Source organism: Tauraco erythrolophus, chromosome 7 (assembly GCF_009769465.1).
Source record: "Tauraco erythrolophus isolate bTauEry1 chromosome 7, bTauEry1.pri, whole genome shotgun sequence".
Taxonomy (NCBI): Eukaryota; Metazoa; Chordata; class Aves; order Musophagiformes; family Musophagidae; genus Tauraco; species Tauraco erythrolophus.
Genome location: NC_141471.1, coordinates 23,202,332 through 23,228,335, shown reverse-complemented (window position 1 = coordinate 23,228,335; position 26,004 = coordinate 23,202,332). Strand labels below are relative to the sequence as shown.

General features: G+C 38.9%; 1 protein-coding gene across 1 annotated transcript in view; it reads right to left on the bottom strand.

The window, feature by feature from the left end:
• Positions 1-7,880: 7,880 nt before the first annotated feature.
• Positions 7,881-26,004, bottom strand: part of ST8SIA6 (ST8 alpha-N-acetyl-neuraminide alpha-2,8-sialyltransferase 6) — a 34,469-nt gene continuing 16,345 nt past the window's right edge. The window contains exons 5-8 of the mRNA XM_086614750.1: positions 15,179-15,323; positions 12,732-12,844; positions 11,307-11,399; positions 7,881-8,349 (exon numbers count right to left, since the gene is read on the bottom strand). Of these exons, the coding sequence (XP_086470876.1) occupies positions 7,881-8,349; positions 11,307-11,399; positions 12,732-12,844; positions 15,179-15,323 (820 nt within the window). The remainder of the gene's footprint in view (positions 8,350-11,306; positions 11,400-12,731; positions 12,845-15,178; positions 15,324-26,004) is intronic.

The following is a 26,004-nucleotide window of genomic DNA, read 5'->3' as shown; positions in this document are numbered from 1 at the left end:
AACCTGATATAGATGTAAAATAAATGAGAAATAATTGATCTAGCTACCCGAGAAAATATCCTTTCCCACAGTGAGTGTACTTCAGCAAGTCTTGATCAATCTAACTGTACCCTGTCACACAGAAGCGCTGCTATTAACTTGCCCAGCCTGTGCACAAATTAACACAGCCCAGCCACCAAGCACACAGCAGCAATAGCTATAATAAAGCCGAGAGCAAGGTCTGCACTCCTGTGAAGTGGATGCAACTCACATCTCATAATAACTCCATGTCTGGAGCAAGGCCTGAGAAAGCTACACTAAAAATAGGTCCTTCATCTAAAGTCTAATAGAGCATATTTTTATTCTATGAGGAGTTAAGAGTATTTGTAGGAAAGGTTAACAATTCCTCCACGCATTTCTGGTCGGTCCTGTGCTCCACACAAATCACTGAGAGTTTTGAGAGCACAGAGGATCAGGTCTTCAGGTCAACAGCAAATTTAAACTTTGCTGAAACAGTGCTAAAAAGTCAAAATGTCTGTCCAAGTTACAGAGCTTTTCATTTTCTCTCATTTGTGAGTGCTACATCACACTCCTTCAGTTAAGATCTCTTTTTGTCAAGGGAAACTAGCATAGTTATCTTCTTTTCAGATAAACCTCTCTTAAAATGTATTCCAATAACCTTTCTGGTTACTAATACATGTGTGTCATAAGTAACGCAGCCGTATAGAAATAGTCCAGACACACAGTAACTTCAGCTCTTTATGGTGTGTCATGGTACAGAGTATACATTTATTCACTGAGGTAATGCAATACGGTGCTAACTAAACAAGACTTTTGAAAAAAATTGCTTCTCCACTGCAAATAAATTTCATTTTCTCCTCTCCACATCTTCTACTTACACATAACCAGGTTTTGTCACTTTACTAATGCTGAGTAGCTCATTGAATTTAATCTGAGCAATGAACGATTTTCATCACCTCTACACACACACAAAGCACTTGCAATTGTTCTAGATACAATGCAAGATCCTCTCAATCTCTAAAAGATGTATGAATTTTTCCAAGTTAAACCATGTAGCTGCTACAAAGCCAACATTATCTCATTGCACTACACTAGACCAGAATAAATTGAAGTCCTTGCCTGAATACAAATGCGTCTTTGTTTCTCTGGATGAAATACGACATGGTTCTCCTCAACCTAGGCTATTTGCATCACCCAAAGGACAAGTACATCACTTTGCAAAGCTTCCAGCTACAAACACTCAGGGACAGTCTATGTGAGTGATTTATGGTGTAGGAGGAGCTGTTTGATGACCAAATTTGACTCTGATCTATAACCAGGGTCTTGCAGTAGGCAATCATCCATGATGCTCGTAACATGGATGCAAGGTCTTGCAGCAGCCAGCTCTCTGCACATGAGCAGCAGATGCCTGTGGCCAGAAACTGGCACAAATTTCACTGCTGGTGAAGACAAAATGTGGACATGTGGTGCTGCAACCATAACAGATCACAGTAAATCAAACTTGTGCTCGCCTCTTTCAGTCACCAGCTGGTAACGCAGATGTACCCATCAACTCAATTCTGATGTCTTTGTTCCTGTTAAAAGCTCTACTGATATTCAGAGGTCCATTCGTGTATTAGTGGTGTCATTCAATGCCCCTAAGCTTGATCTATTTTTTAAAAACCTTATTTTGCAAAAAAATTTACTTTATTGCTGATATATGCAGCCAGGATTTATAGACACTTCTGCTTGAGTAGTAGTATTGGATTCTGATGTCATTATCCTGGAAATGGATCAAGTTGCTGAATGTGTCTCAACTAACAGACCTGGAACCATAACAATTGATTCTAACACTTTCAGGATTATTTACGTGATTATAAAACTGCTGCAAGGTAAGCTTTCAAATATTACAACAATATAGAAATGCTCTTTAAGGTATCAGTTTAAAAGGGTTTTTTAACCTTATTCTATAAGGTTCAATTCATTTAAGTAGGATTTTTTTTGCAGATATAATCCTCAATGAGTGGAACATTGAATGCTCTTCAAATCAGTGGATCGGGGATTTAATGCTACAGTGGCAAAAGGAGTTTTAGCAAACAAAATACCTGATAGTATCTGACTGTAAAAGAAGGAGAAGAAGGACACTCTATCTTTGAACTGATCATTCAACAGACTCTCAAAAAAACCACTGAAGCTCTTCTTCTTTTAACAGAAACTGGTTATTACAATTTTTTGTTGTTGTTGTTGGTTGGTTGGTTGTTTTTTTTTTTTTCCTTATAGTAAAACACATAAGCAATAACATAAAAGCAGCCATAGCTATGGGAACAACTGCTTGCCATAGCTCCTGTAAATGTTAAATGTTAATGTGATTCTTTCCATTGGGCTGATATTTCACTTTCTATGGTCGCAGGATGTTGCTCCACAGGTATTTCTGGAGTATATGGAAACTTAAAGCACAAGAACTGCATTGGTTTTAAACGAAGTGACTCTAGGTTCTTTTCTCATGTGTCCTGGTATAGGAGAAGACCTTGGGGTTGATTGTAAGAGGAACATTCTTCTAATGATGCTTAGTGCAGTTTCCTCATCTGTAGTCACATATTGGTAGGAGCTATGCTAGATGAAAAGGAAATAGAAGAACGATAGGTTTGGTACCAATCATTTTTCTAATGAATGGTCCATCTCGTATGTCAGCAAAGATACAGATTTGGGATTGTAGGAATGTGCGCAATATGTGCAAAGTCATGCCCTACCAGGACTCTGGGGACTGCAGCATGAAACCTAGTTTATTGTTCTCATTTGGAGCTGAACTGGACCTTAGGAGCATAAGCAAGAAGTGGGGTTTAAAAACAATTATACAGCTCTGGTCCTTCTTGTTCACAAAATTAACATCATTCACATGAGTGATCCCATTAAATCCACAGCATTACCTATTGCCCACAAAATGAAAGCCCATAAACTGCTTGACTATCTCTAACCTGAGGGATTTTTTCATCTGTGCACCTTGGGACAAACTAAGAATGACAGGGCTCTGAATTAATTACTTCGCTGTAGCTCTTCTCATTTCATTTCCCATGTAGACAATTGCTAGTGTTTACAAGATCAAGTTCTTAATTGAAAACGTTCACTGTCAGCTCATGCAGTTACCATACAGAGACGACTGCCTGTACTACGTGATATTAACGATCCAGAGATCTTATGTCAAAATGTTTTAATGACACTTTAAGAAGTAAAACATGATTAATGTCACATATTGCCACCATCCTGAGATTGTGCTTTGCTACAATTAAACCACTAGTCAGGAGTTTCAGAATTTCTCAAATCAATGCTATTTTGTATTTAAAAAAATGATTACTCAAAATTCAGAAATGTAGCAGTCACTGTGTGAAAAATCACTTTTCTCTCCAAGTGTAAAATATTTCTCTATTTTAATAATGCCGTTTAATGCTCACAAAATCACATCAGACCAAATCCAACACTGAACTGCTGAGATATACACAAATTGTTTCCTTAGGATCAACGCCCTGGAATTAAAACAATAAATGTTACTGATATTTCTTGTATAGTAGGAAAACTGCTCATTATATTCAAAATAGCTGTCTTCTGTGTATTCATTTCACCTTCTACATCTGCTTTTTCAGCCTGATTTCAGACTGAGAGTCTACGACATTTATTACACAGTATCATAGGCCCACAAAATTCTCCTGGGTAAATTGGACTGCTACTGCCTGATCTAGCTCGAGCATCTGCTCTTTCTAAAGGAGGACTCCTTCGTTTGAATACCGCCCGAACTGCTCACACTTACTCCACCTGCACCACACTCTTCAGGATTCCTAAGCTAACCAAGGCTGGGTCTAACCAGTATCTTCATGGGACGCATCTACTATTAATTTGAATATGGATATGTTCTAAATTATATTATCTTAATCTTATTTTGCAATAGCTAGAGATTGAAATTGTTCTGTTTCTTCAACAGGCTAGTTCTGCTGTGGAAAAATAAAACAAAATAAAACCCCACAACTCTTCTAGATCTGTAAGTATTTTTTCATTTTATTTGAAATCTAATATAAATTCTAATTTGATTTAATCTATGTTTTTCTATTCTGGCAGGTTTTAACTAAACCAGAGCAACTTATCTCCACTTGTTTCATTACTGACAATATTCTTAACACTTAAATTTAGTTTGTGGCTGAACACATGAGTAAAATGTGTGATTAAAAGTTACACTGCATGGATACTAAAGCACAAACCCTTTCTTTGTATATATCCAATAACTTCACGCTGGATAATATTTGCCCAAGTCAAGGATAGGCCGACATTTGGCTGCCAGACAGGAATACAGAGGTGTCTTTATTTTCAAAATGTGGTATCATTTTTCTCAAGGTAATTAAAAGTGAATTGTGGGGCAGTTCGTATTTCTCTAGCTATATTGAGACATCACAAGCAAAAAAGAATTTCAGCAGAATTTAAGCTCATGCTGGTATCCTACTGTTATAAATAGGTTATTAATAATGATTAATATTTATAAATAAGTTATTTGTAACAGTATTTATCATTTACTTGGATTGCAGCAACTTTCAAGATTGAAAAAAAGATCACACCCTGATGGAGTTTGGAACAAAATGATTCTCTTTGGTGTTAATTCCTGAGCAAGTAAGCAGGCAGCTCCTGCTTTACAGGACGTCCCCCTGCTAGCTCCCCCTGAGTGGAGGACTCCACTGCAGCTCTTTCTGTGGGAAAAAGATAGCTTTTAATCATCTGGTTGGAATTTAAAAGCCCAATCTCAATTTTTACTTTTCAGGTAAGACACACTCACACTCAGTTGAAGGTTCAGCCGTTCTTACTCCCTAACCACCAGCACACCTCTGCTCAAGCCCTCCTCCTTCAGTCCTTTTGCTGAGACAATTGAGCACTATTTCCCAGTCTCAGGAAGTCTCAGTCTCATTCTTACTTTCTATGCTATTTTTCTGTTGACTGACTCCATTAAGCAGCTGCTTAATGTTACTGTGCTGTATGTCAAAGGAACACATACTCATCTTCCCTGCCACCTCCTTCTAGCAAGCAGAAAACCTGATGGATTCTTGGTCAGACAAAATTTGCATTTTAACCAGGCTTCTGGGCAATCAAATTTTTGCCAGTCTGAGTAATTCATCATCTGACAATTTTTCTAATCAGATTTTTCTGTCTCTTTTTAAATATGAATCAGGCCATTTCCCCTTCTTGAACTTATGTTTACTTGAAGCTAATGACATGTCCTTCAGGCTTATCAAGTTAAACCAATGAACAAACAAGACTTCCTTCAGCTGGAGGGCCATAGCAAAAATGATTTGGTAATTTAATACAAAATAATAAAGATCATTATTTTAACTACATTTCAAGATTTTGCTGATGTCTCATTTTCCATTTTACCATCTGTGATAGGTATGCATCTACTTTAGTGAAGACATGCACATGTCTGTTAAGCATAATCATTAAGGAGCAGGAGCAGATATTAAGGCAGATGGAGTTTCCCGCATTCTTCAGCACCAGCCCTCACAAGGCTCTCATACCTGACAATTCCCTCTATCCAACAAGCAAAGTTCTCCTTCACAATGGCAAAGACGGTGTTTAGGAGCGATACTGCCAAATGATTCACTGGGATGCAGTTATGCTCTCCCTATACTGTTCCAGAACCTGCCACCTGCTTGCAATACAGGTGCTTGCAGCAGAGCAGCTTCCTTCACTTCCTATTTGCAGCAGCAAACTTTAGTGTCCCAGTAATGCGTGAGGGAAGTTCTGCCTGAGACTTCTGTGGGCTCCCAGTGGTGTAAGGAACCTTCAGCTACTCACTAACAGGTAAGAGCGTGGAGCAGGGAGAAGAACATAAAAGGGAAACTGGGAAGAGAAAGGAGATTGTTCAATTTTTAGAAAAGGTCATCTTCAGTGAAATGTATTCATTGCAGAATTTCAATTACCTCTAATAGTTGATAATGGTAGCAGAATGGTCGCTCATACTGAAAACATTTAATTTCTTTGGCTTTAAAGGGCTAACTTTTCTCAGTGCAAATGTAAGTGATTAAGATAGTAGAGAAAAATCTCAGGGCAGCACAACTCATCCTTCTGGTTGTTTTTTTTCTTTACCGTTTTATTTTGCAAATTTGCCCACATAAGTGATTGTCGGTCTGTCAAGCATGGACACCATTTAATTAGTCCATACATATACAACATTTTTGTGGCTTCTATCTGCTTCTCTCTAGATAAAATATTCATAAAGAGCTGCCTTTCATTTTCTTAGCTGCTATAGTTACTACAATTAAAATTACATGGATGTCTCCAGCAATTTATATTATAGGAAGAATAAATACAATGGAAACTGCAGGGTGTAAACTGCTTAGCCACTAAGAAAAATACATTATCTATTTCTTAACCTTTCCAATATGCTGCAACTTTTTACAAGCGAAAAGTATACCTTAGCCACATGAAACTGCATATGCATACACCTCCTCCTAGGTAATCTCCTGCCATGGACTAGGAGAATGGATTCACTAGATGGCTTCTAGGGCCCTTCTCATATGTTTTATATTATTCTAATAATAAATGAAAACAGTTTATTTTTCTATTTCTTCAAATAAACTGAAACTGAATAAAATTGTGTCTTCTTGGTCCTAGCAATCTGCTAGTTTAAAACTTAGCAGCCTCTGACGATGAACCAAGTGTGAACGTTTCTTTGATAGCATGTTTTCTAAATACCATCAAAGGGTATTTTCCAATGCATTTCAGAACCTAGCTAGAAGAAAAGCCCTTAGATTTTGAACTTAGAATTTCTGGCTTGAACAAGATGAGGCTATTTTAATTATTTGAGTAATACAGTCATAAGATTACATCAGTCCAATGAAATAATATTGTCTACAATGGTAGGTCTACTGTACATTTCACTTACTGTTATACTAACTTGAATCCCCTGGAAAAATAGAGTTCTCTGAAAGGCAAATCTGACAACAGTATTGTGAGCTGGGGAATTTCTGAGTTGGCTTAAAAGATGAAGAAATATTTATACAAATAGGTCTTATTTTGTCAAGAGGGCAAATCAAGATTGAAAACATACAGGCAAGTCTTTTTCAAAGCCGTATGTAGTCTGTACACAGTAAATTGGCTCAAGGTCAGAGGCCAGACTCTGTGCTGCATTTCTCTGAGGCAACACACAGAAGGTAGAGGTCCAAGGGGGATGGGACAGTTAGAGAGGACAGAGTAAAGCAAATGACACTTCATCCTATATTTGCAACTCCCAGATTCCGAGCTGCCTCAAGGTAAAATCCTCAGCAAGATTTGCTGTAGTGTATGGCAGCTTCCTCACTGCCATCCACAAGCTGTTCTGCAGCCCAGGGCTGCAAGAGCATACTGCTCTAAACTTGTCTTTACCTAACAAGAGGGAACAAGGGCGCACATGCATGCCACTCCTTCATGGGCAATCTTAATCCTTACTTTGGCTTCTGTATACATCTGGAAAGGCTGTGCCAGGATTAGGTGTCTTCTCTTGTAGATCACAGTATGTGATTGCCTTTAATAAAGCAATTCACAAAGGAGGCTGGTCGATGGGAATTGATACAAAAACAAACATAGGTTGGTAGAGACACATATCTGAGATGAGGAAACACTACTGTTTGACTGTGAATTATGGTGACAATGTGTATTTAGCTATGCTCCCCATCTAAAGTTCACAATCAGAAAATATTTCTCGACTCTGTGATACATTATATTTATTTAGAAAACTCCAACTTTTCACTTATTTATGAACACAACTTTCATCGAGTATAAAGTAGAAGTGTCTAAGGAAGAACAGACCCACACTGTTCGCAAAATTAGTTTTCCCTTGACACATTACTTAAACGAAGACATTTTATGTGGTAAGAACGTGACCTACCTTTTTAGTCTGATTCACATTTACCAAACTGCAACTTCAAAATGCCTTTGCCATGAAGCTGAAGGAGCTGGTTGTATTCTTTGGGCATTGCATGGAAACCTGGTTTAGGCAGCTGGTTGTCGTAATAGTGGTGGCTGATTGGCATCTTCTCTGTGGATTTTGAGAAAGGCCAGAAGCCATAGAGCTTCACATTCTCACACAGCTCAAGAGCCGCACTAGTGATCATAAAACCAGATGACAACCGGTAGGCTTTCACACCCTTAGTTCTCCAGAACTGGGCAAGACTTTTCAGATAGGTGGGGTGAAAAAATATTGCCCTTTGGGTTGCTTTAAACTCTTGCAGAGTGTGATATACTTTAAAAGAAGTGGCTGTGTTGCTTCTGAAGGAAAACGCTGGCAATAAAAGGAAAGCATCTCCATAGACTGTAATGTTCTCCAGAAATTCTGTCTTCTTTTCATTTAGTTTGTTGTATCTGCAAAGTACATTTTAGAAAAAGAGTGAATGGAATGTACTATTGATATAATTATTACAGACCAAACCAGCACAACTGCACTTGCATATATGAGTTACGAACTCTGCTGCACCAGCTCAGCATGTCTGCATTGCAAATTTATACCAACCTGTTACATGTTGTCATATGTGCAGTTATGAAAATGTGGCTTTATTGTATAATAAGAGCACACTCCATTGGATTGAATTGGCAACATGGGAGCTTCTGAAGCAGATCAAATTCACTGCTAATGAGATCGGGTCCTGTTTACAGAATTGATTAATCCAAGAAATTTCAAAGGAAAATGAGAAAAAAACTGTCTTTATACTTTATTTAAAAATACATGTGCTATGATATGTCCTGCATGTGTTTGTGAAATGTGTTTCTTACTTCAATAGGTATACAATCATCTCTTTTCAAAATCTGGGTGTCTGCCCTGTATGGAAATACAAGTATGCATGTGAGCAGTCTTGAAGTGTTAAAAATATTGTGTGCTCAAGTTTTGCAGGGTCTTAGCTTTTTTTATATACTTTTGAAATAGCTGAAAATATAGGCATGTCTATTTATCTCCTTCGACTATAAAGGGAACACATGGAGATCTGTAAAGACTTGAAGATCTAACTTTACAAATGAAGAGGATTTTTCCTTAGATGATTTGGTTCCTCAACAACCAGAAAAGGGACTTAGTTGTCACCATTGGATAATTCTGTGTTCCCAAATATTGAATAATGAACTTCCAGAGTTATACAAGTGCTGCAAGGGACACTTGGGGGTCACTCAACTTGTTTCCTCTACAGATCTGACTTGTCCGAATCACCTGAACATATGGTGCTTGCACCTTCATTGGGATTCAAAGCACTGAGTCCTCTTTGTAGGTAGTTTTCTATTTGAGCAGTGCTCTTTCATCTTTTAAGGGGTACCAGAGCCCACTTTTCACAAATGGCTCCAGCAGAAACTGGAAAACTTGCTTTCATTGTTCTTCACAACTTGAGTAAGTTCAAACCCTCTTCTCATGCAGCACTTCAAGACAGAGGACAGCAGCCACTGCCAGTTCCATTCAAAACTCTCACAGAGGGGTTATCAGTTACCTCTTGCACAACTGAACTCATGCAAGGAGTGATACACCCCTTCTCAGCCTGAGGAGGTTTAAACTTACAGCTTCTGCTTCCCAGAAAAGTGCCATTACCACCAGACTCTGAAACAAAATGAATGAGAGAGACTCAGCCCCTCCTGTAGACCCTGGCCCCTGCACATGCAAGAGTCGCACCACCAAAACAAGCAAGAAACATCTGAGCTTATGTCTAGGAAGAACGTCTGAAGGGTAAACTGCCCTCTACTCCAAGAATTTTCTCTATTTCTACTCAGTGTAAAGTATATAAAAGCCTTCAGGATAAAATTAAGATATTTGTTCTTCCTTAGCTAGAAGTCTGAACAACTCAACCTTGTCTTTGTTTTCCTTTCCAGTTCTGCCACTGTAAGGTGCAGTGTAGCCCAGCTCCATTAAGACACGTAAGAACTATGCTTCTCTCCTCCAAGAGAGTTCACCTACATTGTACAGTCTGACAGACACAGTTCAAAAGCTTCAAACCTTAACAATAATAACATCAGACTCAGTACCCAAACACAGAATTATAAATTAAAGTGAATAGTCAGAATAAGTCTTCTGAGAGAAGATACAAACTTAGTTCTGCTAAATGGTGCCAAGTTGCTTCCTGATCCTCCTTCAAAAGCACTTACAGTGTTCCCTGAATATTTCAGTAGTTATTTTTTTTTTAAATCCTACAGTCCTCTCATAATCGCACTTCATCCTCATACAGGTTTAGCTCTTATTTTCTTCAGCGTGGTTCCTATTAACCCTGGTGTGGCTTAATTTGGCTAAAAAATGAGTGCAGCTGTGGCAGAACACTTTGATCAAGCCCAGACAAATTGTGCATCATGTCAGTAGTCACCAACGATGCTGAGTCACTGGACAAAGTTTTCCTTCCTCATATTCTTGTGCAGCCCCACTAACATCAATGAACTAAATCTATTTTTGGGGAAGCAACAATACACCTTCATTTAAGTCCAAAAAGGCTGGGTAAACATCAAGGTTATTAGTACTCATTGCAAAAAATCAAGTTCTACCCTTGAATCAATGACAAATGCCTGTTAGTCATTTCTATGCTCATGGTACTTTTTCCTTCTGCCTTTAAAGGAAAAAAAAAAAAAAAAAAGCTTTGCCTGATGTTGTCTATTTGACGAATACAGATATGACAGACAATAAGATACAGTAAGATCAGTAAGGAGTAAATAACATGCCACAGCAGTCCTTTCCATAGATAAGCTGCAGTTCCAGCCTGCTGAAGAGGTCAGATTACTCAGCCTGGCCTTATTAGATTTTCTTTTCATCAAGAAGGTGAAAAAAAACCCCACAACTCTGCTGAGAAAAAAGCGTGTGAGCAGCTTTCGTATGGATTGAGAAAATGGATTAAAGAAATTGTGCCTCCATTCAGGAAATAGCCTTCATCAGAATAGCCTCTAAGCACAATACCGAAGAACATGTGCTTACAGTCCTACTGATAGTCGGACACACATTTCCAAGCTTTCCTGATTTATGATTACAATTCCTTTCTTATGCTGGGGGTCATGAGGGTCATGGCAGGGAAAAGAAGTTGTTTGGGCATGCAATCATCAATTTTATTCTGTCAAAAATTGTGGACTGGTACCAGCTAAGGCACTTGCTAATCTGGGTATTGCTGGCTCCTTTCTGCCTCAAAAAAGCCAGGTTTAACAGATTTCCATTTGGACTGGGACATATTTCACATGGGAACTAAGGCTTAATGAAATAATTTGCATGCACTGCTCTCTGTGCTGGTATCCCAACGGATTTCCAGCAAAATCTAAATCATGTCAAACAATTATACAATATTGCACAGAAACAGATTTGCAGTGGTACTTACTTCTGAGATATGATACTCGGATTAACAGTCACAAGGTTTGTTTTATTGCCAACATCTTTGCTAATGCTTCCCGAGGTTGGAGGGAGGTTACACCTGAAATTGAGAAACATTTACTTAAACAGATGTGCACCAGAAATGCTTTACAGTTATTATTTGCAAATTCCTCTCTTGTGTAATGATACTTTCACATCAGCTCCCAGGGATCTCTAAGCACTTTACAAATATTAAATAAGGCTTACAGCACTTCTAGTAAAAAAATTTAATCTACTGTACAGATGGTTAAAATAGGGCACAGAGAGCTCATTTTCATAAATCATCTTACAAATCAGGACCAAGGTTAAAATCCCAGAAGGAGCCAGTCTATGAATGCCCTATGTTCGCTGCTGGGAAATACTGCCCTTTTTGCCTAAACAATGTTATTTCTTCTGAAAGTCTTCTATTCTTTTCTGTTTAAAACCAGTCTGATTAATACCAGTCCCTCGGCTTGCACAGCAATGTTGACAGCTGTTTCATGAGACAACAGCAGCATAACTTGTCGAATTGCAGAAACATTGGTTTCTGTACCAGGTAAGGAAAGTACTTTTTTAAAGTCAGTCACTTAGTAGGTTTAGCATCTTGGTATGTAGATTTCCCATTTTTATTAACACAGTTATCTAACTGGAAAGACTTTTTTTTTTTTTTAATCTGAAAAGCCCAAATATTAGTCAAAAGCAGGGAAGAAAACAAAAAGCAGCAGACTGTGTGACTGGACATCACTGAGAGAACCTTCACTTGTTAGTCTGTTCCCTTGCAGGAACTATGAACTGTGTGTCACATACTGACAGAGTGAGCCAAATTATACTCTGAGCATGCCTGGTATTCTCCACAATCTATAGAAGGAGATGAAAAATACCTATTTAAAGTAGATGTCTAATTTTTTAAATGGCTAACAGAAGGTGAGACAAATACCGGAGGGGGCGGGTGTTAATAACTGCTTCAGTGAGCCAATCTAAGGCTAAGTAAACACTTTGTTAAACCAGAGGTAAAAGTAAACATGTGACATTTAATACCAGTCTTTTTCAACTTCAGGGTTTTCTTTATTCTCTTCTCTTGATAAAAAAAAAAAAGAAAGAAGGAAAAAAACCAGTTCTCTCTACTGAAGGATGTTAAATGAACAGAAATTTCAGGTTCTCAGATAATCATGTTTCACATCACTGGCAAGGTATCTTTGCAATCATAGATCATATATGTATCCATATAGTCCTCTTTATACTTAGGAACCAGCATTCCGAAATCTACAAAGCAGAAGGACTACCCTTAGAGAGGCAGAAATAAAGAATTGTCAAGATCCTTCCTCATTACTACAAACTGGCGTTGGCGTGCTTCCAAGCTTGCCAAGTTTGTAGAAACATTTGACACCCTTCAGTAAGATGAAGCAGCTCTTACCTAAACACAAAGTCAGAACGATCGATTTCTGCTCCGCAGCTGGAATTTTTCAGAATGCCTCCATTTCCAACCACGGCACAGGTCTTGAAGGGATAGACTGAAAGAGGAGAGGACTGCAAACAAATAAAAAGACATAGCCAATGCCTTATAAATCTTTTCATTGTTTCTTCACGTCTTTAGTCATATGTCCTTGCAGGTTTAATCCAGTAAATCACAGTGAAAACATTCACCATTTAGCAGGCAGGGTTGCTAGCCAAGAGTCAAAAATAGGCATCAAAAACTGCTACTTCTGTCATCAGTACTTTGAGGGAAGGATTGTTAAACTAACTGGATTTTTAAAACAGGATTAATATCTTTTAAATATACTTAACTCAAAAATTATCTAGTAGTGGACTGAATGCTTGACAAGCTAAGGAACTGACTCGTACTGAAGATTGTTTACATTTCCCCATTTTCCTTTGCACTGTAACAGACTGGGAGTTGTCACATAGTCATTGACTTTGTCAGCTAACGGAAGGTAACTTTGTAAACACTTATTAGTGTGTCATCACACAATTAAATTTGATGTAAAATAACGAATTTAGGGGAACCTGGAGATGCTCTAAAGGATAATCATGTGCCCTGGCTTAACTCATGGTGAATGTGACAGCTAACTGAAGAGGTTACTGTGTCTGGCTGTTCACCGTCTCTACTCCTCCCCTTGTTAGAGGTTGCTGTCTTGCAGTGCTGAAGCTGAAAGGGAGCTAAGCGCACTCACTTGGGAACCAGCACAGATCACAACCTAGCAAATTAATGTAAATTGTTGGCCATTTTAGCTGACATTAATATAGTTGTCTGTTATCTCAGGGTCTCAGAAACATATCTTATATCTTGTTCAGCCTCTCCTGCTGTGGAAGCACTGACATTCAACAGAAAAGGCCAACAGCTGGGGTACTTCGACTGCAGAAACTGAACTCACTTGTAAAACTGAGTCAAACCTTGCTTACACAAAGTGTTATCCTTCCTTATCCTCTCATCAGATTGCCCAAAGAGAAGCAGGAAGGGATGCTGTTATGAACGAGGCAAAATGTATGGGGAAAGTGGCAGACATTATGTTGTCCGGCAATATATTACAAAAAAACATGTTAAAATATTTTGTTCAATTCTGAAAAGACAGTAGGAGAACACAAAGGCCAGACAACTCTGGCTAGCTTTGCAAGTATATACTCACATAAAACATACGACTTTTTTCTTTCATTGTTTAAATTTGGAACGACTGTAACCTCTATTGCAATGAAGTTTTTAGTGATTCACAGCAGCAGTAAAAAGCACTAGACTCATGGTAGCTGAGATCTCACAATTCAAGAATGCCAGAGACAGGTAAGAGGGCTCCCACATGCTCTTACTTTTGAGAAATTCTCTGTGCTCCTCTTTGTCTGGTCTCCAGAGCTTATATGTCTATTGTAAGTCCTGAGCTACAAAATCTGATTCCTTTGCTCAATCTGTGTTTCTGGCTGCAAAGGCCCCATCCCAGTGGGCAACAAAGATGGTGAAAGGGCTGGAAGGAATGTCCTATGAGGAGCAGCTAAAGGCTTTGGGCTTGTCTAGTTTGGACAAAAGGAGGCTGAGGGGCAACCTCATTGCTCTCTACAGCTTCCTGAGGAGGGGAAATGGAGAAGGAAGTGCTGATCTCTTCTCCCTGATATCCAGTGACAGGACATGTAGGAGTTGTCCAAAGCTGCACCAGGAGAGATTTAGACTGGGCATTAGGAAGCATTTCTTTACCGAGAGGGTGGTCAAACACTGGAACAGGTTTCTTAGAGAGGTGGTTGGCGCCCCAAGCCTGTCAGTGTTTGAGAGGCATTTGGACAATGCCCTTAATAACATGCTTTAACTTCCCGTCAGCCCTGAATTGGTCAGGCAGTTGGACTAGATGACTGTTGTAGATCCTTTCCAACTGAAATATCATATCATATCATATCATATCATATCATATCATATCATATCATATCATATCATATCATATCATATCATATCATATCATATCATATCATATTCTGTATCAGGTTTACCACCAAAATAGCTTTCGTAAGTTATATGCCCAAGCCTGCACCAGAAATGGCACAGGAATACAAGGAATATGAAATGTTGTTCCAGACTGAAATGCCTTTGAAAATGGGAATGAGAAAAGCAAGGGAATTGTTCTTGAAGGATTCACTCCTGGATTCAGCTGGCTGCCAAGTCAGGCTCCAACTTGTGTTCTGTAGGAACTCTACCTACAATCTGACCCTGTTCACACCTCCGCCACTGCAGAGGAAGGCGAAAGAAAAGTCTTACAAGGTCAATGAAGAAGTGCATACAGAGAGTGAAGGGTCTCTTCCAGAGGAATCAAACAAAGCAGCTCTATTACTAACCCGAAATATATATGATACTGCAATTATAATAACAGGTAAAGATACAGTTCTTACCACAGGCAGCATCTTAAAAATGTCTTCTGTAATGAGGATGGTCTTTTTACTGTCCACTTCGTAACTCATGTTACTTCCCAGTGGGGTGTTGTTTTGAGAAGCAATAAAATTGTGAACTGCATCACAGCAGGAAGCTAATTCTGACCTGCAAAAAAACCCAAACAAAACCTGCTCAAAGACAGGCAAATAAGTAGGTGAGTGGTGGCAGAGAACTAGATGAATGAAAACCAGTTCTCATTAACTAAGCAACAAAAGGCTATAGGAACCCTCTATAATGTCATTTCCCTTGACTTCCTTTGGAGAGCAAGTCCATTTTCACAGTAAATGTTCAGAAACTAATCTGACTAAGAACTCCTTTTCTTATCCTGTTTTTCTTTCTTGGTCTCCCTTTCCCATCCAGAAAAAGTTGTAATCGATCTTCTCCTTAATATTAATTGCTAAAGTTATTATAGAAACACTGAGAGATCTCAGTCTCCAAAGAATTAACAATGTGATTTCCATCAACACAGAATGAGTGATTGTAAGAAACTAGAAGGCTGAAAAAAGAAAACCAAGGAGATGAAAGGAATGGTGATGCAAAGTACTGGTTATAGTACTTCGTGAACAGCTAGATGTTTGCAAGCCAATTAATTAATAATCCATTTCTGCAACTGTTCAGCATGGGTTTTCTGGGCACAGTATCACAGATGTTAAATAAATTACATCACAACTTGCAAATAAAGAAGATGGATATCTTCATGGTAAAGACAGTCTAGCTGCTCCCTGAAACACCTAGCAGAAGTCCTTAAATAGGTAACAGTGTAAGGAATTCACTCAAACTTTATGTAGGAATGAAGGCTATCACTCATCTGACAATTCCTGTTACCTCCAAGCTTATAAAAATATTATGTGTGTAAACATCCTATATTATTAACAGTGAAATGCAACGAAAAGCCCCATCAGACCTGAAACACTATAATTCATTTTGCTTTAGGGAACAATGGTCTCTCTGCTGCCACTGGATCCAATTTTCAGACTGTAAGGCTGGAATATTCATGGCCAGCCGTTATCTATCAATAGGTAGGGCATAGCTATCTCATTAGTGAGATACTAAGAGAACTACTAACCGTTTAGAGAATAAAATTCATTGGTAACAGGATTGCTTGAAATTTTGAAGACAACACAGCAGGAAAAAGATAATAATTCCTGTTCTAACACTGAAAGTTAATTGTGGAAAAAAAAAAATATTTACAGTTAGAGCCAGAGGAATAGAAAAGTTTTATTTCATACTTTTTCAGTGAGTATGGTAAACCAAATCATTGAACTAGTTAAACAATATAGGCCACATTCTGGCTGAAAGTAAGCTGACTTTAACAGGGTAAGAGACAGGTAAGAGAAGTTGCTTCATTCAACTTTATTAACAATGTACACACAGCAAATATTCTAATAATAATAACATTTTATTTCTGATGGAGATGAGGCATAGTCTAGCACCTGGAAGAACCCAAGGATTATGTTTCCTGGAAGACAAGGAAGAGAATGAACAGGTCTGGGATAACTCTCAGTCTCACTTCTCTTGAAATAATGGTCAAAATGGGGGAAAAAAAGGTTCAGAAGTTTGGTTTGATTCATACCTAAAATATCAAAGGAAAGAGTACCATTTCAACTGTGAGATGGCTTACTGGTATATATTAACATGTTTTGAATACTGAGCTCTGAAACTCCTCAAAGATAAAGTTTCCAGATATATGAGGAACACTGGGAACAACTGAGTGCTGGGACGGCACAGATATATAATTATACTAGGAGAGTTACCAGAAAATGTTAACAGGAAATATTACTCCTGAGAGAGGAAACAGTAGGGTTCAGATCTCCACAAGTCATATTCAGCTCTACTCCCTGAACACAGTGATTCCCACTCCCTTGCTCGAAGCCGTAAGTGGCAGGGGGGGTCTGTGGTCAACGAAAACCACTAGTTACAAGGGTGGGGATGGAACGGAGACTATACTCTTGTGGGTTGGGAGGTGCACACATGGTGAAAACAACTGCTCTGGGCATGTAGCATCCTATTTTAAACATATGGAAAAATAGAAATGGAGCAATGAGACAGGAGAGTCAAATTATAAAGTTTGAGAACAGTGCATGTTATTGAACCACTCTTGACTACAGTCCACTTGCTTTTCTTTCTTGTATGCTTTTTCCTATAACCAACTTTTTCTAACCTTAATATGTACTGCAGTAATAAAAGGATTCAGATATCACTACCCCTGCCCAGCCCTCCGGGGCTGCTCCATGCTGCCCATGGCCCAGGACTCCATTTGAGTTCCCCAGAGCCCTTAGTCCCTGCCCCAGCAAAACTGCAGCAGGGCTGGTCTCCAGCTGTGCCCATCCAGTCCCCTGCGAGGTGCCTGATGCCCAGGGCTGGGGCTGTTCCACTCCTGGATGGGGACAGGACGAGCCTGGCTGCCAGTCTCTGCTCTGTGGGCCAGGTTATTGTGCTGAGATCCCACTCCCTGTTCTTCACTGCTCCCTGGCAATCACATGGAGATGAGGAATCACGAAAAACATAATTTTGATTTCCTTGATTTTTTTCTTAAAGCCAAATGAAGCAGGCCTAAATATTATCTATGTCAACCACAGAACATTCAGAGGAGAAGAAATAACACCAAAATATTCCTGCCCAGCTTTAGTAAAACAGCTGTTTTGTGTGTGATGGCTACCAGAAACTGAAAAAGCAAACGGATGATAGATAACATTCATTAATACAGATTACGCATTTTTTGCTTTTTCTTACTCATTCCACAAGAATGAGTGCTTCAATAAAAGCAGAAACTGTCTGGAAGAAAAGCAGGTATCAGCATTAATAAGAAAGTAATAGCTTAAATTAATATTATGGATCCATTGAGGAAGTAAAACAAAGCCAGGCTAGTTCAGAAACGCAACGAGAACAAGATAATACATATTGATTAACGACATATATTCTTAGGTTACCTAAGAGCATAAGAGCTAAAAATTTGGAGGTAAAAATAGAAATCTCTTACATAGATCAAATCATGACACAGAATCCCACCATGGCCAAGCATCCATGTACACAACTCCAGCGGGAGGGAACTCATGTAACCTTCAGACAGCAATACCCACTGGCAATATATTTAGTCTTCTGTTCATACAGGATTTTGTACAAGCTGTGACATATGCTACATCCACAACTGACAGCAAACAATGAGGCAGGGGTAGAGACTGGGCAGTTCAAGCAATCTATTACTGCAACAGTCATCACAGCCTTAATGTCATATTAATGTGGTCTCTGTCATGAGGTAACAACACCCTAAAAAAGCATGTACTTTATAAGATTATGACATGTATTGCACAAGTCAATTATTTTAAAAAGAACATCTTTCAAGTCGTTGCAAAGCCAAGACAACATTTTAACTCACGTATCATGCCACCTGGGCAGAGAGAAATTGTTAAAACCTACCATACAAAGAAGTTTCTAACCAGATAGTGGGATAAGAGACAAGGGTCAGAATCTTAACAGCTCCAAATGGTACTACCTTAAAGCCAAACTCTGCATTTTCTTTGGAAGAGTAGGAGGTGATTCACATTGTCTGTTCTGACCAGGAGAAAATGCTGAGATATGGAGACAGCTCTTGGAAGATAAGATGTTGCTATACAGGCTGAGCATCCACTTCAGGTATGTGTGAGAACATGGATGTAGCTTACAGTAAGAAGGTTTAAATTCCAGCTATTCATAGAGCTGCTAGACTTGGAGTTTGCCCTAGGAAAAAGTGTTTTTATGATCCAGTCACAGAAGACTAGAGTGAAAGAAGCTGGAGTCCCAGTTTTTGTAGGTTCCTAGGTTTGGAAAGTATCTCCTTCGGAGTACAGGTTGATACTGCTAGTTTCTTATTTGGAGGAAGACCTCTCTCCAATATTTCTCCTGCAAGCAGCTGGAAGCAGAGTGAGGCTTAAGAGCTATTTTTAAATCCTGAGGTGTAACAACAACCACACATACTTCTTATGCTAAGACAAGCAGAAAGTGAGTTGATTGCATTATCTGGAAATTTCACTTGTAACAAGTAAGGAACAAAATCAGTATCTGGAAAAAGACTACACCATTTGGATGGGTAATACATACCTCATAAAACTGAGTAAGCACAGTCATGATAGTCTTAATCAATAACCTAACTGGAGCGGTGCGCTGCATTTGTCTGTGAAGTTTTGTTCGTATTAGACAATACAGAGTCATCGTTGCACTGGAGAATGTTTTTTGTTGCTCAGCCTACACTTCTGCTGAATTGCACTCTTTGTGGACCAAGGACGCTGGACTCATTTTTGGATTGAGGTCAGCTGGGATGGAATTCTGGGCCCACATGGCATCCAGATAATTTCTTCAGGTTTGTGGCTGCTGAGAAATTAAGAAAATCCGGGTTTCTGAAGCAAGTCGTCAAGGTTTTGAGGCAAGCCAAAGGAATAATGTTGTTTTCCAACTGCTATGCAGTTAGTCCACACTGAACTGTAGGCAGTAATAGAGGACTGCTGCTTTGATTGTACATGTTTCCCAACCCTTCTGCACAACACAAACACTTCACATGAATAGCGCACTCTATTTAGTGAAACCAGTAAGTATCTACAGGATCTGAATATGATGATATAGTTTCTTTGCAGCTCCTGTAGTATCTCTGTAGCCAAGATTGAACTATTGTATCCATCCCAGCAGCAAAATTAATTAGCTCCGCTTGGTTCTGCACTAATACGAAAATATACCTTTTAGCTGGTTCAGTGCTTGCACGTGTCTGCTGACAAGACACGGCGTGCACACATCTTGAAGAGACTGCAAGTGTCTCAACGTCTTCCTTCCAACAACTCAGTTTGAACCAGCCATAAGGGCTAAAGCAGTCAATGGTTAGTCAAGGGCTCAGCTGGTCCAAAAGCCAGGACTGTCCTTATCCTGAGTGGAATGGCATGAATCTATACTAAGGGTGAAATTTGTCTTTATGCAAAGAGCTTCTGCAGAGTTTAGAAACTCCTTACTCCTCCAAACTACTGATAAAAGCAGCAAGAGGAGCTTTGATTCATTCTCCTTGCAGTAATTAGGATGTTTTTTTATTCAGAACCCCTTCTTTCATTAGAAAATGCTTTGCTAAAGTAATTTTGTTCTATATTCTTAAAAATATTTTATTCGGATATGTATCTGGTGTGGAAAAAGGCACTTGCTTCTGCACCAAAACTTTACACAGCCTCATACTTTGAGACACAGGAAAAAGATTATACCATCGGGATTGTCTGTTCCAGACTAGAACTGGACTACTGGGCCAACACAGTTAACTGTGATCCTCAGGGGGCTGCAGTACCCTCAGGGGAAGGTGAGCCTGCAGAATCTGACAAACCCATGTGAACTTACTATTTATTTTGTGTAGATTACACTTCAGTGTGACACCAGTGCCTGTAAGACCTGTGGCTAGAGGGCATTCTTCATTGCTGAGGACAGCGTGAAATATTTCACTGCCATTATTCATTGGACTAAATTGAGGTGGGAGGAGGGGAAAAGTGGATGGGGACAGACACCACAGAAGCATCAAAATATGCAAAACATTGTTCTAAATAGGAGTTACTCAATTGTCATCTAAGGCCATGGCAGGGAGGGGAAGGACAATCATTCTTAATTTGCACTAAAGAGATCTTAAGTTCAGTATTAGGAAGCACACTGAAACAAGTTGCCTAGGCAAGGTGCAGAATTTCAAAGACTAGAGATTTTTAATAGATATCTGGCCAAACTTCTTTCAGTGATGGTCTAAGTCCATTTGATTCTAAGTCACCTTTTATAAACATCTGTACAAGCAAATGTTTGTTTGCAAAAAGAATATACCAGTCCTGTTATAAAGCATTTGCACATTCTCCACACCAGCAATGCTTACACAGACATATCTTTTTGTGGATCTTCAGTTACCCAACACACACAAATGTCACATTTGAAAAAAAGGAAAAAAACAAACCCAAAGTATGACTAGCAAATATTTAAAGCTGTAACTCCTGTAAGCCTGATGCTAAGTGTATTTCACAGAACAGTTTGTAATATCATCTGAATAAAGGGCAAGGTATTCCAAGCGACAAAAGTCTGTGGATTACTAATAATTGGAAAAAGTCTATGCTTGCCTAGTAGTTTGTTTTAATAGTTCACCTAGCTTGGGCATTTGTAATTATTAGTTCATGTGAACTATTGTGCTGTACATGTGAAGACAACAAAAGCATTGAGGTTTCATATTGAACAGACTGTTGTGACAGTATAGAGAAGAACTCACAAAAAATTCCATTATATGACAGCAAAATTTCAAGGGTGGAACTACAAACAGCAAGACTACCTTTTATCTATGTCCACTCTTGTGATATCGTATAATGAGCAAGCAATTATCCCATTGTACTGCACTGGGGGCTTTAGACAATGATACGGGTTTCTCCAGGCTCTTGTCAATCCAAGTCATCATCAAGTTGCATCAAAGTGCAATGAGGACATACTCCAATCTTTTAGAAAAGAGTGGTTAAATCTGATATCTGGAACAGAACGTGTGGAAGGGAAATGATATGCTGACAGCCCTTGAACTGTCTATAAATGAAGTAACATCATAAATGTCTAAGACACTGAAAGCCAACAGGGTTGAATCTGACATCAAGGCTGAATATGTAAAAAGTGTAATAAAATTTTCAAACCAAAGACTATTTAAAGAGACCTCCACAAAGACATAATTAACTCAGCACGATCCAAAATTAGGTTCCCCTTACAGGAATCCTCCAATCTTCAGGAAAGTATATAATCTGTAGAGCAATTACAAGATTCACCATTTCTCCAAACTGTCACCAATTACTATCTCTCCACCCAGCCTTTTTCTCTTCTGAAATAGAAATATGTCTCTGAATAAATGCTTCTGATTTTACATATGATCTATTAAACGCATGCAGCAAATGTATTCTTAAATCACACTGTCATCTCAGAGTTCTGCATATTTTCTTGTACACTGGAATTGAAGACTTCGGAGAGTACAGTGGAATTATTGATCTGTTTAGTGTTAGGAAAGTTATTGATTATGTGGTGGTGTGAGCTTATGTAAGCACAAATTGACCTTGCAAGGTATTTTATTTGTGTTTCAACTGTGGTTCATTGCAGTACGCAGATGAGTTAAGCAATACTGTTATATATGTTACAGTGTAGCACACTACAAATTAATCTCTTCAAGGAGTGAGATTTTATAATCTGCAGGAATGTTTAACACACACTTTTCAGAAGAGATATTAAAGTGGGAAAAAGGTAACAGAGGTTGAGTGGAATAAAAAGCAGGAATGGAAATTACAGGACTAGGAAAATGGGTTGATCTTTTAACTATTCTTTTCAAGACCCAGCGATCTTTTTTTTAAAACCAGTAATGTTTTCTTTTAAAAAAAGTTAAAAATATTTTTGGTGGGGTGGAGCACTGTGCCAGCTAAACTGCTGTGTAACATAACATCAGGGGTTTTAAAACTGTATTTTACACCTAGGAATTTTCTTCTCTCTTCATTATTAGATGCAAGTAAGATTTATCAGGAATGGCATTTCCATGGGGAAAGGGCCCAGTATCTACCTCTCACACAGGGATATTTCAGTGTGATACCACTTCTGAAGAACTGTTGCATTGCTTTTCCAGGCTCCAATCTCAGTGAGATAGGCCAGAAATACAATGCCCAGAAGCTTCTATGAAACACAGCCTCTGCTCAGCATTTCTCCATATCCTCCCCACCCCTAGTCATTTTGAGGGTTGTTTTAGCTATTTGTTACCTTGCAGCAAAAACAGGAGTTTTAAATAGTTGGAAAACCTGCAGATTATTTGCCACCATGGGTGTACAGCCCAAATGAGAACAATCGAGCTTAAAAGTCTGTAAAAGCAAAGAGATGTGGAGGTGTAAAAAACAATTACAGCTTGCACCCAATTGGGCTCTGTAATTTGTTGCACTAATGAAACATTTCTTTTAAGTGGAAAACCTTTGAAGAATACTAATACAATAATTAATATTCAGGTTACCTAGGGAACCTGAGACTCTGCTGTCAGTAGCTAGAAGAGCCTTTGCAGAGGAAGCTACTTGGCACAGCTTTTTTCTGGAGCTTTAAGAACAATGCTTCCAGGCAGCTGCGAGATTCTTTCACCTCCCTTCCCAAGTTTGTATCAATCCTCTCTTACAACCAAGAAATCCGAGGACTTGCTTTGTCTAAAACAAGTTAGAGCTGATATAAATCTGAAAAGGGAGGAAGAATTCAAGTGGGCTTAGAAACAAAGAGGTAATGTGGAGATGCTAGATGATTGTTGAGCCATAAAGAACAAGAGAAATACAAAAAAAAAAAAATCAAACAAACCAAAACCAAGAGAAGCACAGTTGAATTTCATAACAGAAAAGTCTCAATAAAAACACTTAAATAGCTCTTTATATGTCAGTAGCAGTAAACATTGGAGAAGGCTTTCCCTAAATTACTGTTAGTAGGATGCCATTTACAGCACTTCTGGTGTATGCACATCACCTTTGCTAGCATCTATTGTGAAGTTAGATAAAATCATTTTAGCAATGGCTGATAAAAAATACCGGAGGGCACAATAAATCTTAACTAGATTGCAATAGCAATGAACCAAGTGCTTGCACTTGCGCCTCTGAGGGTAGCCTAAATCTGGCAGTGCTGATGTCAGCATTACAGATACTAAGTGAAGGGCCAGGAAACTGGTTCCCCAACAGAGGTTGGACAAAAATCAACCACAGAAGAGTGATCGTGGATATGGGAGGTATTAAAGAGAACATCATGGCTTGTACTTGCCTCGTGATTCTTCCTGATTTCAAGAAACGCATGGGTACACATCATGCAGTTATGTTACCAAGAACCACTGACCACTGCCAGATAGCAATATAGCCAAGTGCACGAGAGTGTGCACAGCAGAGCAGCTTTAGAGGAAACCATTTGGAAAAGGGCAGCTCTCTAACAACAAATGGACACAGCTTCACAGCTGCATGGCAAAGCCAAACTAGGTAGTAGAGAGTCAACCTAGAATCCTGCACTCTGCTTTTTGTACAATGGGTTGGCAAAAACACATATGGCCATCAGCTGTAACCCTTTCGCCAAATACAAAGACAAGTATTTATTTCCTGCATTGCACTTCTAATTCATACTCTTTTATTGGGCCTGGATCTGCTGGGTGTTCAGCTTACAAAGAGAATTGATGAGTACTCATTGGCACACAGTGCCGTCTTCTAGGAACATAAGACTTACTGGCTCAGATCACATATTCATTCACTCCACTACCAGTATGATAGTAGCCAACAGCAAAAGCTGCAAAGGAAAACACAAGAAAGCTTCTTTGAGAAACTCACTACCCCACGGGAAGCTGTTTTCAAGCCTTATTAATTAAAGGTTAGTTTATGCCCTGAAGCATACAACATTAAATCCCTTATAAATATGCATGCCTGTTCTTCAGAACTTCAGGATAATATAGAGATGTCATACAACTGACACCACACCTGAGAAGCATGTAAGTGTTCACTCCATCAAACACGTAGGCAAACAGGGAAAGAAGTCAAGCAGCTTCTCTGCAGTCTAGTCAGCAGGCAGACTTCTGGTGGCACTGGCAGGTGAATAATACGACACAGGCAGCTTCAAGCTCTCCTCCTGAAGGTGGCTAGCTGTATTACCCAATTCCTGCTGCACAGTCCCTCTGAGATTAATTTCCTCTTCTGCAAAATGGGTGTGTTTATCTACCTACTTAATGAGATTTTTAGAACTGAATAATATTTGTATTACACAATTATTATGCATTACTGATACTAGGCAAAGTTAGAAATAGGAAGAGATGCACTGCCAAGAGATTATTAATTCATTTATTTCGCCACATTTCTAGAAGCTTTGTTCCCCATAGAGCTCTGTCAATGATCATTTCTCAGCTAGAGTGTCCTTGCAAGGCTAGTTCCAGGCTTTTATGCTTAAGTCTGATAAATAAGTTTGGGAGCGTTGTAAGCACGAAGTGTATACAGATTTAGTTAGTAAATTTTATACTGAATTTGTTTTTCTCTTTTTTTATTTTTATTTTTATTTTTTAAAGCCTCTATTGACCGACTGTTAAGAGCCTTGAAAGTCTCCAGTATGGTCTGGGAGCAAGGACAACTGTAAAATTTTAATATTCTTTTTCCAGAAAACAATAGAGAGAAGAGGAGTTTGAGAAAACAGAAGAAGAAAAAAAAAGACTTATGCAAAAGCACACATCTTTTGTAAAATAATCATTCGTAAAGCCACAAAACTGAAGTATCAGTCCTTGGTCATATAACGGAATTTTTGGATGATATCAAAGCAGAACCATGGGTTTCAAAAGATTCTTTTTGCTTGATATTTGAGCTAAGTTAAAGCTAGCAAGCTCACCTCAATTTACCTCAAGTACACATTTTCTAGGTGGCTTAGTGCACCCCACAGTTTTCACTTTTGAGTATTTCCAGCCTGATCATTGGTTGTATAACCCACCTTGACTTCTTATGACCCATGCTCCTTGCTGGAAGGCAGACAGCAAGAGGAACAGTAAGCATCTTGTACTTAAAGTCCAACAGTCTCATATGACTGTTTAGATAGAGGGTGTCATATTTGATTCCCATAGGCCTAGAAGATGTAGAAAAAGTTGGCCCAGTTGAAGGGAGATTGCAGAAGCAATAAACGAAGAAGTCAAGCTGGAACAAGGAGTGGTTACTCTGTCACTGACTTGTACACCTAGCACAGCAGCAAAAGTGGCAAATTGCTGGTAAGTGGTGGCTGGTCTGTTTGGAAGGAAGAGAAGTTTAAAAAAAGACGGGAAAAC